Source organism: Rhinatrema bivittatum, chromosome 5 (assembly GCF_901001135.1).
Source record: "Rhinatrema bivittatum chromosome 5, aRhiBiv1.1, whole genome shotgun sequence".
NCBI lineage: Eukaryota > Metazoa > Chordata > Amphibia > Gymnophiona > Rhinatrematidae > Rhinatrema > Rhinatrema bivittatum.
The window spans coordinates 267,982,758-268,001,569 of record NC_042619.1 but is presented as its reverse complement, the minus strand read 5'-3'; the positions used below and the strand labels follow the sequence as shown (position 1 = coordinate 268,001,569).

The following is an 18,812-nucleotide window of genomic DNA, read 5'->3' as shown; positions in this document are numbered from 1 at the left end:
ATATCTTTCTTAAGGTAGACGTTGCATCTCGCCTTACTCAGAATATACTCTGCCCATTTTTCCCAACACCTCTCTCTCACCAAAGCGAGAGGGTTTTCCCCACTTCTTGGACAGTAATAGTGCACTTGCATTCTATCTAGATCGCACTACATTCCATAGGAATTCCACCTAACTCTGAGGCAAGAGTCAAGCTGCGAGTTCCAGTGGGCAAATAGACCTATTCCTCCTAATTGACGGTCTGTATCTCTTTTCCTACCAACAAGCAGGCATTTCACTACAAAATTGTGTGTAACCACACTCTGTTGCGTCCGTCCCAGCCTTAATAGCTTCCCCTTGGCCGCTGCTGCTTGTACATATTTATCAGGCTGCAACCTGGAGTTCTCTCCATACCTTCGCAGCTCATTATTGCTTACATACGACTAGCCGGCATGCTCCATGTTTGGCCAGTCTGTCTACTCTTATTCTTTTCGGTTTAACTACCCAACATCCTTCCACCAACCCGTTAAGGGTTTCAGGATGCCCTCCATTCCAAATTCCACCCCCGTCATTGCGCCTTTCGCGCATCTTGGGTGCATTTGGTGCACTCTCGGGCATCCTCAGCTCGGTACTCACCCATATGTGAGGACTACCATCCTGCTTGTCCTGTGAGAAAGCAAGTGTTGCTTACCTGTAACAGGTGTTCTCATAGGACACCGGATGTTAGTCCTCACGAAACCCACCCGCCACCCCGCGGAGTTGGGTCTGTATACGCTTTTACTTTTATTTTAGTTTCGCTTGCGCTTTTAGCTATAAGATAAGACTGAGGGAGACACCTGTGGTTCACAGGGATAGTTGCAGGCTGAGCATGCTCAGTGCACTCAGTGTGCCAGTGTCAGTCAAAGCTTTGAGAAACTTTGACAGAAAAGTTTTCCGTACAGGGCTCCATCCTGTGATGTCACCCATATGTGAAGACTAACATCCTGCTGTCATGTGAGAATACCTTACAGGTAAGCAACACTTGCTTTCCATTAAACAATGACGATGATGAGGAAAAAGAAAATCTTATTTTTTGTTTATCCTCTATATTTTGTTGAGGAGGAACTTTAAACTATTTTAGTTAGGAGACATAGCAACATGGTGCTATGCAAGAAGGGAAAACTCCCTTGTGGGAGTGAAGGAGTAGCCTAGTGATCAATATACTGTGATATAGGGACAGTAGGATTCAAATCCTTCTGCCACTTCTTGTGACCTTGGGCAAGTCTCATTGCTCTCTATTTCCTCAGATATAAACTTACAGGCTGTTGCAGAGAGGTGCATTCAGCAGCTGCTACCACTTGCCCAGATATCCTATCAGGGAAGCCTTCACCCCCTTCCCTAGTTCTGAACGCACATTTTACATATTTTACAAATGTTATAACTCCTTATTATTAGTTTACTGCATCTGGAGTTAAAAAAAAAAATCTTGCCTTTACAAATGTATGCTGAAAACTAGTACACCTTTTATTAGCATGAAGATTATTGCAGCAGCCTGTTAGGGAGTCATTTACTAAAGGTTTTCTCCCATTTTGTGACTTTAGGAAAAATGCTTGGTAAATGAGGCTCTTAGATTGTAAATGCTGTAGTGGCAGGGAACTACCTACTGTACCTGAATGTAATCAACTTTGAAATTGCTGAACAGTCCATGAAAGGCAAAATATAAAGGAAAAAAAATACACTCCTAAGAAGTGAGGAGAGGAGATTGTCCTGCAGAAACAGTGCTGCTGCAACTGAGGTGCAAAGGGATATCCAAAGAAGCAAAGGAGTCCTTATAGCCCCGTGATAGAACAGCAAGGGCATCCTGAGCAGGTGGGGCTAGTGACTATAAAAAGAGGAAAATATTTATCCCTGTGTAAATGCACTTTGTGTCAGATTATTTCAATTGAAGACGTTTAGTGCGCTAACTCTGAACTTTGTTAATACTAATCTGTTAGTGTAGAGTGATTTATTCCATCCAGTTCCTTAATCCCAAGAGCCTATCTCTCCCCTCCCACACCCTGGCTCAGGGAAAGGACCTGCACCCTTCCCCCTTTACAGTAAGGACATAGGGAGCTACATTAGTATCTTAAATGTTTTTTTACATTAAAATAATATGTAATGAACATCTTTGAAAATTCTATTTTCAGAATAAATACAAATTGTTTCCCATCAACAGAGCTTGTTTATATTTGCAAGGGTGAAGGATATGTAATTTATTTATTTATTTATTTTGAACTTTTATAATACCAAGATTCATGTAAAAAATTACATATCACATCGGTTTACAATGGAACGTACATAGCAATAAAGCTTTACATAAAACAAGGGTTACATAGAACTGGGATACATTAAAATAAAAAAGGATATATAAATACAAGGTGCTAGTATGTGAATGCAAAGTCTATCAATATATAACTTGAAAACTAAACCAAAAAGATGCTTCAAAGGGTGAGGGAAAGGGAGGGCAATATACCCAGAACAAATGAACCAAGGCAGTTAAACAATGAAGAGACAATAGAATAAATGCTAACATGTTGAAAATAACATTTATTTATTTATTTAACAGTTTTATATACCGAAATTCTTGTAAGGGGTTATAAATCAGTTCGGTTTACATTGAACAGAAACAGTGCTTCAGTAAATGAAAGCAATTACATTGAACATTAACAGAGCTTCAAAAGAGAACAATTACAAAGAACTAAGGATTCCAATAATAAAAATATATTATTAACCAATAAAACAAGCAGATAACATTTAACATTTGTACAGAAAACAGTGTCTCGGAGAGAGTAAATATAATACACGTGATAGCAGAGGCTTAGGTCTTGAACTATGAAACAGAAAACTAGGGGTTGACGCAACAATGTATTGCACCCAAACTGATATCATGGAACAGAGGGGCATATAAGGGTGTCACTGTACAATATAATAAACGGCTAGTGGGGTAATGATTAGGTACGTGAACCGTAGAGAAGGCAACAGGAGCTAAGTGGAGGAGCAAAATCTGGACATGAAATTTTTTTGACTAAGGCGATATAAATGAATAGGAAGAGTCTAAATACTACTGAGGAACGGGGAGGAATTTAATTCAGAGGATTAACTGAATGGGAAAAGGCCTGATTGAACAACCAGGTTTTGAATCTTTTCTTAAAAGTAACCGGGCAGTGTTCTAGCCGTAGGTCTGGAGGGAGAGACTTCCAGTGTTTTGGACCAGACGCTGAGAGGGCTCGCATTCCTGAAGTTGTTTTTAGAAAGGGAACCTGGAGGGTGTCTTTATATGCTGCTCTTACCGGCCTGGATGGTAAGTGCAGTCTGAGAGGGAACTTGAGATCCAAAGGTGTGATGTTGAATATCGCTTTGTGGGTGATGGTTAGAGCTTTGAACAGTATTCTGTAATTGATAGGGAGCCAGTGGAGGATCTTCAGAATGGGGGTGATGTGGTCCCATTTTTTGGATCTGGTTAGAATCCTGGCAGCGGCATTTTGCACTATCTGTAATGGCTTGATAGTATTTGCAGGGAGGCCGATCAGAAGGGAGTTGCAATAGTCTATTTTTGAGAAAATGATTGCCTGAAGTACTGTACGGAAGTCGTGGAAGTGGAGGAGAGGTCTGAGTCGTTTTAAAACTTGGAGTTTGAAAAAGCAGTCCTTGGTGGTGTTGTTGATGAAGCTTTTGAAGTTGTTGTTTATCCATGAGGACTCCTAAATTTCTGACTTCGGAGGAGAAAGAGGGAAGGGTCGCAGGAAGTGGGTTAAGCTGTGTGAAATTGCCGTCGTGCGAGATAAGTAGATATTCCGTCTTTTTTGTGTTCAGGATCAAGTTGAGGCGTGATAGAAGGTTGTTTATGGACTTGAGGCAGGTGTCCCAAAACTCGAGGGTTTTGCTTAATGATTCGGTGATTGGTAAGAGAATTTGTACGTCGTCTGCGTACAGATAGATTAGATTAAGACTGGTGAGGAGATGGCAGAGAGGGAGGAGGTAGATATTGAAGAGGGTTGGGGATAGCGAAGAGCCTTGGGGAACTCCCAACGTAGAGCAGACAGGTAGGGATTCTTCACTGTTGATTTTGACCTTGTAGGTCCTGTTTTGAAGGAATGACTTGAGCCAGCTTAGGGCGGTGCCTTTGACGCCGATGTCCGATAGACGATCTAAAAGATAGGCGTGGTTCACCGTGTCAAAAGCCGCAGAAAGGTCGAGGAGAATGAGAAGACTTGGTTGTTTTTTATCCAGACTTGTGAGGATGGTGTCTGTAAGTGTGATTAAGAGTGTTTCAGTGTTGCGGGCTTTCCTGAACCCGAACTGATATGGGGAGAGGATTTTGTTGTTGTTCAAGAATTCTGTGAGTTGCTGGTTTACTATTCTTTCCAAAATTTTTGCGATGAATGGAAGGTTTGCAATAGGGCGGAAGTTGGCTGGATCATCAGGGAGAGATTCGGTTTTTTTTAGCAGAGGTTTTAGGATAGCAAGTTTAAGAGGGTCTGGTACATGGCCCTGTGAGAGCGAACAATTGATGATTTTTGCAATATGCTTGGAAATGGTACTAGGAATGGAGATAGGCAAGTTGGATGGGATTGCGTCCAGAGGGTGAGATGCAGGTTTGAGCTTTTTGAGAATGATTTCTATCTCCAATGAAGAAGTAGGTTCGAAGGTTTCCAGATTTGTAATTGGATGAGCGGTTGCAGTAATGGGGGGTGGAGGGAGAGGAGTATTGTTGTACGTGAACGGAGCTAATAATAATTCTGCCACACTATATCCCAGTACCTACCCCTAAACCTGCTCATGCAGAATACTATAAAATATTTCAGCTATTAATTCTTGGTATTTGATATAATCTGCTTAATAAACACTTCAAGCTAAGTGGTTTGTCTTAGATTTAATGAGATTCCTATTGGCTGTACCCTTTCCTCAAAATGTATTTGTGTATTGGACTGTGTAGCAGCAAGAATTTTCTAAAAAGAAAAGTTTAAACCCCCACAAGTGATAAATGTGCTGTAAGGGCAGGTCAATCCAAACACATGGGTTATGCACTTCTGCCAGCAGATGGAAACAGAGCAAAAGTTGACATCATGGCCATATGGTCCCGCCCTGACATCAGCCCACCAGTGTTCTCTGGAAAAGCCAAACTGTGGGCAAAATTGATTATACTTTAACATTATTATCAATAACCAACCATTCATGTTTCTCAAGCAACAAGAACACTGAATTCAGCCAAAAGAAGGAACATATCTAGCAAATTAAGAGCTAGAGAAGCCACTTGCCAGCTTTCAACAAAGAGCAAGAATCATATTCTGCATAGCTCACACGAAGAAAGGCTAACCACAAATTCAAGCATCGGCAGCCAAGGGTGGGTCTGGGATTGACCTGCCCTTACTAAAGAAAAGGAAATTATCAGGTAAGTAGTAATTTCTCCTTCCTTAGCATTTGGGCAGGTCAGTACCAAAGCTAATCTTGAAAAGGGCGAGAGGCTGCCAGCAGTCCAGTCCTCCTTAGCAGAAATGCTTGGAGAAGGCATACAAAGATGACCATGTTGCTGCTTGGAAAATTTCAGCAGGCGTCAACAAACGAAAATCCACCCATGATACGGCTTGAACCCTCTTGGAATGTGGTCTAATCTGTTTCAGTAAGGCTTTTCCCCTGAACAACAGAGAACTTATTTAGATTCCTTTCCAGAACAAGAAGCGCCATAGGGACTCAGGATAGTAGGGAAGAAACAGCTTTGTAAGCAGGATAAGCTTGATTTTTGTTACATTTCCTAAAATACTCCTTTTAATTTCTGTCCCCCAATGTTCATAATGTATTGAGATTTGGTTAACCCATTAGATGATTGCTGAATAGTAAATATTTTTTTGCTTTGTAAAAGTTGTTTCTAATGTGGATTAACATGTTTCCTAAATGCTTTAAAATACTGAATGTATTAGAAAAGTTATAAATAAAGAATTAAAAAAAAAAATAATCTGTTTCAGTAAGGCTAGCTCAGCAGCCACATAGGCTGCCGTTATGACTTCCTTAGCCCAGCACGCAATCGTTGCCCGGGTCGCTGCTGTCCTTTTTACCTCCACCATAGTGCACAACCAGGTGATCAGATTTCCAAATAGCTTTAGTCATCCCCAAGTTCCACAGTACTTTCAAAAGAAACTCCAAAACCACTTTGGGCAAAAAAGGAGGGGCACAGTCTGAAGTTGAACCGCACCTGGAGTCATTTGGAGAAAAGGCTCACGGCAGGAAAGAGCCTGCAGCTCAAAGATCCGACATGCTGAACAGATTGCTACCAGAAAAACTGTCTTCAAGGTAAGCTGCTGCTGCTGCAAGGAAAGAGTAAGCAGCGATCGAAAAGTCGGACCTGCCAAAAACTTGAGGACCAAGTTAAGGTCCCACAGAGGCACCGGAAGCCGCAACAGGGGGCAAAGCTGCTTAACTCCCTGCAAGTACCGGGACACGTCTGGATGGGAAAACAAAGATCATTCTCTCGCCCCCTGAAACAAGTCAGGGCTGCAACTTGAACCTTCATGGTGTTAAGGGCCAAACCCTTAAGCAAGCCGTCCTGTAACAATTCTAAAATCATAGGAATATCCATCTCGAGCGGTTGAGTACCTCGCTCAGAACACCAGGCCTCAAAGACCCTCCAAACTCTAACATAGGCTACAGAAGTAGAAATTTTCTGGGCCCGAAGAAGAGTGGAAATTACTGCTGGCGAAAAACCCCGCTTCAACAACCGAGGTCCTAGGGGGCGAAAGGACTGAAACCTGTGGAAGACATTGGACCTCTGGGAAGAACCTCCCCTAGAAGGCTGAAAAATGCTGGTAGTCTTGAGAGCAGCCACTTACCTGAAGAGACCGGGCAATGGGTTTCTTATGCTCTAGAAATCGAGGGACCTGGGTTTCTCTCCATTTACTTGCCGATTTTTTTTTAAATTCTCTGCCAAACGAAGGCAAGCCTGTGAAGGGTAGCTTGGTAAGATTGGACTTTGAAACAGTATCTGTCGACCAGCTGCACAGCCACAGCTGCCGCCTGGCCAAATAACCAAAGCTGCTCCTCCAGTGGCTGTGCGAACCAAGTCATAGCCCGCATCAGTTAAGAAGGTGGCCTCAGGTTTTACCATAGGTCCAAGATTGGACCTGGCACCACCAGATTCTTGACAAAGACGCTGGATAGACCGATCTACTAAGGTGCAACCAGAAGCAATTTGCAAGTTCATTGTCACTGCCTCAAAAGGCTTTGCTTTAGGATAGCCTCAATCTTGCTATCCTGAGCATCCTTCAGTGCCGCACCTCCCTCTACCGGGATGGTGGTACATTTTGTGACAGAACACACCAAGGCATCCACCCTAGGGAAACACAACTGTTCTCTGTTCTGCAGATCCAAGAGGTATAACCCGCCAAGATGCGTTCTCCTTGAAAAGATGCCTCTGGAGGGCAAGATGGCTGCCGAGGAATGAACGGTTAAATGCTGAGCTCCGGGCCGGTCTAAATTTGTTTCCTATTTGCTTGAATTTTCTTGGAACATTATCTTTGCAAATCACTGTGCCACATACTAAACGAAAAGCAAAGATTAGAGAGATTACCTCTACTCCAACTATTGCCTCGAGACAGCTCCGGATCGAAGACGTGTTCCCCGGACCAGTGCAGCAATCGCCTGAGGGAGGGGCCGATGGGGGAGTCGGCGTAGAGCAGACACTGAGCCCTCTGGCCGTGGAGTCATCACTAAGCCCAGACGCACCAACCACTCTGGATCCACCGCTCAGGAGATTGGAGCCCAAGCTGCTTGCAACTACTCTCCTGGAAAGAAAAACTGCTTTGGAAATGGCGAATGCCCAGAGAGGGAGTGTAAATGGAATACAACCCTCGGTGAGCCCAGGTCTAGAGGGCTCCAGGAGCTTCGCCAGAGAAGCACAGGAGGGAGCTCGAGAAGGAGAAAAACCTTCAGAGGAGGGAGTTCACGAGTCAGATATTCATGTGGTATGTGAAGTTCAAAAATGTAATTCCTCTAAAGTGACTTTAGAAGAGATATTAAAAGCTATCTCATCTCTGGAGAGATCGATAGTTACCCTGACTTCTATGGTTAAAGAAAGTATCATGAAAAATCAAAATATGGAGAACAAAATTAAAAAAAAAAAAAAAATTGAAACGGAAATGGATGGTTTAGGAAAGAAGATGGATGAAATACAAAAAGTTCAAGTAAATCTGATTGTCAGAAAATATCCAGATAGTGAAAATGGAAAATTTGGAAAATCATTTGAGAAGGAATAATTTAAGAATATTAAATTTTCCAAAGATGATGCTATTAGCACATCGTGAACTTTTCCGAAGTTACTTGCTTAACATTTAAAAAAAACTTGAGCGAGATATTCCAGCAATTGAAAAAATTCATTACTTGCCCTCAGCCCAACGGGTGGAAAACTTAAGTCAAGAGGAAAAAGAAAATCATTCATTTGATTTAACATCTATTTTGGAGAAATCACATGAGTTGGTGGTTGAGGAAAGAGCAACGCTGTTTATACAGTTTACTTCTGCTCAGGGCAGAGATTTAGTTTTGAGAACTTTCTTTCGAAACCAATCCCAAAAGTTCTATGGATATGCAATAAAGATATTTCCTGATATTACAAAATTATCTCAAAGAGGAAAACATTTTTAACAATGCGGGAAGAAGTTCAGATGAGAGGAGCTAAATTTATACTTAGATTTCCTTGTTATTGTATTATCATATATCAAAATTCTCGATATATATTTAGAGAACCTGAGCAACTCTGTGTGTATCTTGACTCTCACTCCAACTAGCCTGTGAAGGGGGTTGGTAGTTAAGGGGAAATTCACTGGTCAATTCCTAAAGCAATGTTATTTGATAATTTCTTATTTTTCTGCCCATAATACATCTTGTCCCCCAGTTTTTTATAAAGATATGATGTATAAATGGGGTAGCATTTGTTTATCTTTTGATTTATTGTTCTATTTCTTTGAGTTTGTAAGAATCGATTAATACTGATATTTATACTGTCGTTATCTGAACTATTGTTCTGTAAAAATTTTGAAAAATTCAATAAATAAATAAGTAAAAAAAAGAAAAGATGCCTCTGGCCACAGCCAGGTAATGTGGCACCTATGGCCAAGTGAAAAACTGTGCCCTCATCCATTACACAACACATGACAACCTGAGTTGGGAGACTTTGTTAATGTTTGTACAGCAATGCCCATGGCCAGTGCAAGGGTATGAGGTGCCCTCCACCCCATCATACACAATTACAATTTATGCATTTATAATATAATTTTACATGAAAAAGGATGTTCAAAGCACAGTCTTCTGAGGTAAAAATATCACTACAATATGTATGATTATATTTACATGCATTACAGAAAACTGCAGAAAAGCAAGAGGCACTTGGAACTCATATGGTATTAGGCCTACTGTAATGCATCTTAGGCATGGGCATGACACTCAGCCACAAGAAAACAGAATTACAATGAAATAAACTTTTTATAATCAAAACACTAACTGCCAGCACTCTAACAGCAATAACTCTACTTATGAAAGTTTTTAACACTGCAAATGTTACACCAGGCCTAAAAAAACCAATACACCCCCTAGTAGGAAAACAGAACAAGCCAAGCTGCTATAGATCCCTATATAAAAACTACATACTATTGGAATACCTTACTTCAGTCACTCATGCAAAACACAGATAGGCCTTCAAATACAGAATAAAGAGACCATACATTATAAATAGAAATGTATAGACAAAAACTGAACAGGAAACTACAAGCCAAATTCTGTATGCACTGCAACAATGGAAAACCAGAAGCATTACCATTCCTCATAAAACAATAAAATTAATAAAACATACCAAATAAAAAGAATAATTTGAAACTAATGAATAGAATAACATTCAAAAATTAAAAACTCACATACAAATTTTCCAAACATCAATAAAATATTTCAAAAAGCCCATCAAATAATACCCATTAAAACTAATAAGGATTTTTTTAAAATCCCCTGTTATCCATATCTAGAACTTTTGATTTCTAGAAGCCCTAAAATTGCCATGGATTAGCAGGCAGAGAGGAAGTGGGGTCAGTCTCCCACACATATGCTTTCTCTCTCTCATACACAAGCTCTTTCTCTCTTTCCTACACACATACATGCATGCATGCTCTCGCTCTCTCTCTCCCACCCAGTCTTACTCCCCTTCCCTCCACTTCCTAGCACTCTTGGTCCCAACCCCTCTCCCCTTTAAGACCCCTAACGCCCCAGTAGTTTTGCTCCCCTCTCTTCTCTGACACCCCACTCCCCAGCTCCCTCTCCCCTTCCAGATCCTCCACTCCCCAGCAGTCTTGCTCTCCAGACTCCTCTCCCATCCCAGAAAGCCCATTCCCCTGAAGTCTTACTACACAGACCCCCTCTCCTGTCCTAGACCTCCACTTCACAGCAGTCTTGCTCCCCAGCCTTTTTCCCCTCCCAGCCCCCCTACTGCCCAGAAGTCTTGTCACCTCTCCCAGACCTTCTCACCCACAATCCCCTCACTCACCGCAAGTGGCCAGTGCATGATTTCCTTAACGTTGCTCACCCCCACGGTGCTAGTGCAATCCCCTCATTCACTCTCCCTGCTCCTGAAGAATAGAAGGATTGGGCATTGCTGTGCAGGCTGCTTCCTTCTTCCCAGCCGACGAGTCCTGAATGATGTCATCAGGTGCCGACAGTCAAGGAGGAAGAAGCAGCCCATGCTGCAAGATCCAATTCTTCCATTCTTCAGGAGCAGGGAGGGTGAGTGAGGGGATCGTGGTAACTTTCATGAAATCATGCGCTGTCCCACTGCCACCAATGAGGCTTCTCCTGTTGTTGGCAGCCCCCCGTTCTGATGCCTATGAATGGAAAAGCAAAACGGCTCCGCCAGAATCATCAGCGTGGCCAGTGGGCCGCGCTGCTTTTCCACTTACTGAGGCCCCACATGACGGCGGCACTATGGCGCCTTTTGATAGCAGTGCTTATGGCCATATTGTTGCGCTGGAGGTGGACCCTTGGGCCAAGGTGGGGTTGACGCTACCTGTAGGAGAGATCCTACGGGTCTCCACCGTCGGCAGGCAGAGAGGGCTGATGGACAGAGGCCGGCTGGCTCTTCACCAATACCAGCCCTCGTTCCCTGTGGGTTGAGCCTTTGGGTGCTGTGGCTGGCTGGACTTAGGTGGCCTCAATCGGTGGTCATCGATGGATGGATCGAGGTCAGCCCAGAGGCAGCAACAGGTGAGGGTATCGGTCTGTACTGGACGAGGCAGAGACCCAGGCACCAATAGGAACACAGTCAGACAGGGGGCGCCTGAGCTAGAGCAGGCCGAAGCCTGAACAAGCCATGTCCAGGACAAGGGCTGAAGAGGCATCATTGACCAAGCTGGGTTCAGGGCTGGCGGCAATCTGGAGGCGGTGGCAAGCAAGGCTGAGGTCTGGATGAGGAGAGAAGAAAGTGGATGGTCAGACGAAGCAGAAGTCCAGGACTGGAGAGAGGCAACTGAGTAGTCAGGCAATGCAGAGGTCCGGGGCTGGAGAGAGGCAACGGAGTAGTCAGGCAATGCAGAGGTCAAACTAGGTCAGCAGTCCGAAGGGGAGACGAAGGAACAGGAACGCAGAAATGAGGAAACAGGAACAAGGATACTCAGGATCAGGAACCAGGAACAGCAGAAGCAATGAGCACTTGACAAGCAAGGGGACCTGTTGCAAAGGCAATCTGAGGTAGCGGGGCCTGGCCTTATATACCGGAGCTCCGCTGACATCATCATCCGGGGCCTGCGGCTAGGTTCCCGCCGCGGGCCCTACTTAAGGTCTGGTTGTGCGCACACGAGCACCTAGGGAGGGGCATGGAGCTGGTTGGAATGGCGTCTCTCTGCGAGCCACGTGGAGAGGCCTGGCACGGAGCGCCAGGAGCAGTAGCAGAGCCAAAGGCACCAGGGGTGGCCTGAGGATGGAGCCGGCAGCCCACAACTGCCAGAGACAAGGGACCAGGCTCTGTATTACTTTGAAAGAGGTGAGGGGGGCCTAGCCATGGGTCTGCCGTGGCCGGCACACATAACACATATTGACCATAGGCACGTTATGGCTCTGGCATACTCCATTCCAGATCAATCAACTCCCAGATTGAATGCAGGAGGGGAAAGAAACAAGAAGCCTTGCCTTCTTCTGCATTCCCAAGGAGTCATGCCCAGCCACTCTAAGGGTCTTCCGGGTCTGAGAGATCAAACCCGGCAACTCATCTCCATGCACATCCAACTAGGTGCCCAAACTGTGCACGCAGTACCAATACCAAGAAAGATGCCTAAGCAGGGCACACAAAATGTACATCCAGAAGGAAGAACATCCAAATTGGACGCACAGGTGAGAATGAACGCACAAACTAGCACGCACTGACGGTCCACAGCACATAATGCGCGAAAACACCTCTCGGCCTACCACACATCCAAAAAGGGAGAAGCCTGCAAGCAGAGCCTAGCCAAATGTCTGCTCAACCCACTGTGCCTGCACTTCCTCCTCATCTCACGGAATTCTGCAGAGACATGAGTGGTACAGCGAATGCCGAGGTAACAGACCATGTTCTACTTACGTTCTTCTCTTTTTCTTCAAAAAAAAAAGGAAAGAAAGAAAGAAAAATGTTTACCTAGGCTCAGCCCTCCCTGGCTGAGAGCAGGAAGGGGTCCCAGCTGTGGGGGTAGAGGGCTAAAGCCTTCACCACCGAGCTTCTCTTGGCCTGCAACCAATAATCAAATTTTTGGTCCATGCCACTCAAGGCTACTGGACTGAGGCATCCTACTGAGGGAGGGACCACACATAGCTTGTCTTTTTGATATTTCCTTTCCAACTTCTTTCTTCTTTTCTTCTATTTTTTTTTTTTTTTTTTACTCACAGGCCGTGAAGTCAGATTTTGCTCCGTTTCCATCTGCTGGCAGATGTGCATAATCCACTCGTTGGAATTGAGCTACCCGAATGCTAAGGAACTTCCAATGCAATATCCATCTTTGGTTAAAACCAATAAAGAAGCAATAAGCAGTTAGGCTACAAAGTTAGACTGATACAATATTAGAATGTGAAAACGATGTGAGCAATATGAAATCCAGTTGGAGCAACAGACATGGCTTGCTGCTACTAGGATAAAGTATAAGTTTATTCCCTCCAGAGAAAAGAGGTGTAAACTGAATCTGGATTGACATTGGCTTGAGCTGTACATGTAAAAATAGAATTTGACATAAATCTAATATATTGCTCAGCCATGGGACTTTTCAACTCAAAAACCAATCAAAGCGGGGCAACAAAGCCTAAAATGGTGAAGTAGTGGAAGTGGTAGAGGACAGTAGTGCAGTGAATGTGAAGGTATGTTTTAATTTGAAATGAAATCAAGAAATGTTAATGAATTTCCTGTTTTGTATCATTTTTTATCACTATTAGCAGCCACCAGCCCTGACCCAGGCCCCTACTACCTAAAAACTCTAGCATTGAAAACATTTCAAGCCCCTCACAGGCTTGCCATCACCTTCCCCCAGAGTTTGCTTACTCTGTTTGTGTGGTTTGCTCAAGTTCAAATGAAGGCAGGGCAATTGCTCCTGCCTCACTGGATTCCTATTTCAAAATGGTACTGGCCGGCCAGCCCTGAATTAGGTGCCATTTTGTCATACCTCTTGTCAACAAAATGGCACCAGCCTTAGAGCTAGCCAGCACCATTTAGAGATAGGGACATGGTTGGGCAGGAGCAGCTGGGACTCACCCCCACCCTAAATGGGGCAAGATACTTCTGGGTGGGTAGGAAGCAGGCCGGGGGAGGGGGAGTATGAATTTTTTTAATTTGGTTGGCCTGGAATGTTTCATAGGGGCTTTGGACTATGTGATTCTTTTTTTTTCTTTTGTTTTTTGGGTTGTTTCAAATAAAATTAAATAAACCATAACTGTAAAACAATAATATAAAATAATTATATATATATATATAAATGTAAGTGCATATTCTTAGTAGCTTTCAGACCTGCTTGGGGCAGAGTTGGGGAGAGGGGACTCGATTTGAGCGGCTGGTGGAAGATATTGTGGAGGGGGTTTCTGTATGAAGAATTTGCACTGGGGAAACTTGGTCTTTATCTGCCATAATTTATTACCATACATTTTGATAGTTGATAACTATTTCTATTCAAAATTGTTTTCATGCCTTTACTGCATATCCAGTTTACAGAAAAGCAAAGTCTTTCCAAATGCAGACTATCATTGTCTTACTTTAAGATGTCCTCTTAGTTTGAGAATAAACAAAAATATTTTGCCCTCGAGCTCCATAAGCCCCCAAAAGATTCTGATGGAAGAATAAATGAAATTACCCACGAGACCTTTCAGTTCATTATTATTTGCATACAAATGCCATTTCACAATTGAGCTAACAGCACCTGTAGACTAAGGACAGCGGCAATAGACGATTAAATTATGTATCCATCCTATAATGTTTTTATGAGTTTAAAGTAAAACAAATCCTGTGATAACATGAAACTAACTTTTTTAAATAAATCCATGAAATAGACTGTGTGTGCGTAGTTTGTGCTATTAAAAAACTCCAAAGTAAATAATGATACAACAGATTATGGACACTGGGTCTGCTAACAGTTACTAAAGAAACTACGCTTCCCACCAGTCCCTTACGCGGGGTGATGACACCTGGCGCGCACGTGACTAGCGCAGAGCAATCAGCAACGCCGCTAGAGAGGCCGCTCCCCGCGCGCACTTTGTAAGGAGTTATGGCGGCGGATCTGCGAGCAAGACCTGTTTGATTCCTGTAGTCGGTGGTTCTTCCCGACAGGTAATCACGGGAGAAAGAGGGAGGCAGCAACGAATAGGCGAGTCTGGGTGAGAAGGGCTGACGGGAATGGAATGTTCGCACGTACCTCCTTCTCTTCTTCCCGCAAAGCCTGGGACCGGAAGTGACGTCAAAGAGGCGCCTCTTGTTCTCAGGTGTCTTTTCCACATCTGTAGTGGAGTGTTGTGGTTAGGGTTGTTTCATCTCAGGCAAGCTCTTGTTTGCTACTCACGAATTCTTTTGCGTGTTTAACATATTCCTGTATTGAAATTGCACGTCTTTGCTAGACCTTGTTGGGTGGTAGGACTTCTTCCCCCAGTTCCCTGCATGGTGCAGGGAGGGAAGGGTTTGAGCTGCATGGGCAAGACTCAGACCAGCCCTTCTTAAAAAAACACCACAAATAACCCTTTCCCCCTACTCTAACCATGCTGAAATAGACATATATACATATACAGCATGTCCTCAAAGGCTGATTCTCCTTAGCCGTTAATGTTGGGAGGTGTGGCTCAGAGCTTTGGCCGTGGTTGAAGAGGGATAGAAGAAAATAACACATACATGAGGAGAATCTGTTAGTTCATGCTATATGGGTGCCTACTGTAGGTGAACGTAACTCTCTCTTTGAGCTACCAAAGGAAAATGGTGTCCAAAATACACAATAAGTAATTTTTTTTTTTGAGGCTGAAATGTGGTCAGCAATATGTACATATCTCGAACCTGTGGGGGTGTCTCATGACATTAGTTCCTGTTGATCAGCTCCAAAATTTCTGTAAATCCCCAGTTCTCTGAAAGCCTTTGGAAGGCATAAAACTGGCCTGGTATTCACCAAAAAGGATCCAGGGTGGAGAGAGACAACTCAATCCTAGGTTTTCAATTTCTGTTTTAACATTTTAAATTCTAAAATACATACTTGCGTATTCCTTATAGCCAGGCGGAAGTTGACGGTCCTGTTAGGGAGACATTTAGTAAAATGAAAATCTGCATGCCTGTGTTCCTGGAAGTTTCTTGAGTTCCATTTTACCAGGGTTACAGTATGAGTTTTGCCTTCTTTGTGGCTTAATAAACCTCTTTTCTCATTGTGGACAATGCTTCACTAGTTTTGGTAGCTGTATGTGTGGATTATTCCAAAACTTGGTAATAAGACATAGAAGAGGACCTGGATATTGGATTTAGTGCTGTAAGCATCCTAGAGGAAGATGACAAAGTTCAAAATGGCTTACAAGTGGAAGTGGTGGAAACCAGTACAGCAAAAGATAAGATTGGAGTTTGGGGGAGGGAGGAGAATATTGGAATTGGGTTGTATATGGAAATTTGTGTACTCGTATCAGAGGAAGAATCATAACTGAGCACTCTGGTTTGGTCAGTTTTTTTTTCTGTCATTATTTATCATGTTCCTTTCAGAAGCTTAGGAATCAAATATAAAAAAAAATAAAATCGAGCTGAGGAATCCTAAACAGCTCCATGGCCTCAGCTAAAATATTTGTGTAGCCTTTTTTAAGAAACAGATTTATTATTGAAGGTAAAGGCCTATCATCCAGCCCATTTTCTATACCTGGTACAATACCACAAGCCCTACTTGATCTCTGTCACTGATTACATGTTTTTATTAAAAATAAATAAATAAAGCGATCTAGAAGCAAAACTAGAAAATGCAATGCAGGACTCTCAGATTTGAAACAGTAAATCCATTTCAGCAAACTTTAATTGTTTCTTAAATGTCCTCCTTCTAAGGTCTGTGAAAACATGGAAATGAATTCAACAAGGGCCAGTGTTCCAGAATTTCTGTCTGATCTGGGGAAACCTACCTTGCGAGGAATCAGAAAGTGTCCTCGGTGTGGCACATACAATGGTACTCGAGGACTAAGCTGTAAAAACAAGAGCTGTGGAAACATCTTTCGCTGTGGAGCTCGCAAGCAGCCCGGTGTGGATGCTGTCAAAATCATCACGGGATCCAGCCAGCAGATCTTCTCAGTCCGGCAGAGGGATCGGGGGCCAGATTACAGGTGCTTTGTGGAGCTCGGAGTGTCGGAAACCTCACTTCAGACTGTGTATGGGACTGTTCTCACCCAGCTCAACTCTGGCCGCTGCTTCCTCCCTTCCTGCTCGAAAGCAGCAGCCAAGGATGTGACTGATCACCGATGTCAGCACATCAGGCTGGCAGAGAACTGTTGTACTGAAGCCAAGCCACTGACTCTGAAGAGCTCAGTTTTAAATTCCATGCAGATCTCCCCTGATATGAAGCAGGTCATATGGCAGCTGGCCACTGAGCCCACAGGGCCACTAGTCCAGAGGGTCACTAGAAGCATACTGGTGGTCAAGTGCAAAGCAAGCCCAAAGCACAGCCTGGGTTACCTGCATGTATCCTTTGTGCAGAAGCTGAACTCATTGGGGGTGCTGGAGCCTAGATTTTTTTGCTCCTGCCATGGTAGTCTGAAAATGAAAAAATCCATGAAAATGAGTAAGACCAAACCTCTAAAGGAAGAGCCAGGCCAGAACTGCGTTCATTTCCATGCCTGTGTCGGTGCCTTCGGCAGCGATGAAATGCTATCCCGAGAGTTTGCCGAGTTCCTCAGTGGTGATTCAGGCGGTAGGTGGCTTCAGCATTTGGCACACTACCCTGAATAAAAAGTGGATGAATTCTTTCTTCCTATAGTATGGGCAGTACTGGAAAGGGACTGTCCAAATCATTTCAGCGGAAATAGCAAAATTAGTTTTGTTATTTGTTACTGCTACTGGGTGGTAGCCTCATCATTGACAATTATAGAAAGCCGTATTTTACCATGTCTGCGTACCATGGCCCAGAACAGTTGTATATGTTATATGAATGTTGGCATATGGGCTCAGTTATGTTGCTGTAGTCTTTAGTTTTCTCCAACCATTAGATAATGATTGAAAAATAAACCTTAATGTAATATCCCATAATACTTAAAAAATTAATCAAAGGAAGTTGGTACTACTGTTTCTCAAGCCTCATTAGTGAAAACCCAGTGGTGAGGATTTTGCTAGGTAAAAACTGCAGGGAGAAAATAATTGAAACACTGGTGATTCTGCTAGCTACCAACCGTCTGGTTATAGGCAAAGGAAAAACAATGTTTTTTTGCTAGAATGTGCATGAAGGCGTTCCTTTCAGCATCTCTTTTTTGTGTTTAACAATTTTTATTGAGTTTTATCACAAACTTAAAACAACACAGAGACGGGTGTGTTCAGATCCCTCTCTGAAGGAAACATGTCTAACAACCAACAAGGCTTTTCCCCCCCTCCCCCCCCCCCCCCCCCCCCCCGTAGACCTTATACATTTACAGAACAGACAGCGACCATTGTACATTGTTGACTTGATCATCAGAGTAACTAGTCAGGTTAACCCGACCCCAGTCAATCATTCAGGACCAGACTTCGTGCTTGGGGAGTAAGCTGCTGGAGATAACAATTCCAGGTACTAGAAAAAATGCGTTGTCTACGTGGGGAACCCCGCGCCACCATACTCTCCATAGTCATCATAGCATGGAGATGGTTCCTCCACGCTCCAAAGGATGGGGCGTCTGCCGAACGCCAAACCTGCAATATCGTCTTTTTCCCTACAATGCTAGCCTTTTGCAAAAGCATGCGCGAACCCAGATCTCGAACTCGGAGTGGGGAAATGCAGCCAAATAACACCCACATAGGTGAGAAGGGCAATGCAACATCCAGCAGATCTGCCATGTAATCTACAATCCGACGCCAAAACCTGTGTATCGAGGGACATGTCCAAAAAACGTGAGACATAGAGCCCTCCTCCGCTAAACATCGCGGGCACAGCGACGTGGGTGCAATGGTCAGTTGATAAGCCCTTTGAGGGGACACATAAGCCCAACACAAAAATCTGAACTGCATTTCCCGATAGTACATATTAGGAGAGATCTTAGACAATTGCCGAAAACACCTGCGCAAGATAAAGGTGGTGATACAAAAGACTCCATCCCCATTCCAGCGAGCAACCATGAGGGAGTAGACATCTACCTGAGAATGTCGGTGTAGGGCCTTATAGTAA

At 43.6% G+C, this 18,812-nt stretch overlaps 1 protein-coding gene across 3 annotated transcripts in view; it reads left to right on the top strand.

The window, feature by feature from the left end:
* Window positions 1-14,627: 14,627 nt before the first annotated feature.
* The window catches only part of C5H2orf42 (chromosome 5 C2orf42 homolog), a 40,877-nt gene continuing 36,692 nt past the window's right edge, over window positions 14,628-18,812 (top strand). For 2 of the 3 annotated variants that reach the window (XM_029603992.1, XM_029603991.1), the window contains exons 1-2: window positions 14,630-14,791; window positions 16,517-17,372. In XM_029603992.1, coding sequence (XP_029459852.1) covers window positions 16,529-17,372 — 844 coding nt within the window. In that variant the 5' untranslated portion in view covers window positions 14,630-14,791; window positions 16,517-16,528. Of the gene's footprint in view, window positions 14,792-16,516; window positions 17,373-18,812 lie in introns of all 3 variants that reach the window. The other variant, XM_029603993.1, reaches the window with a different exon arrangement.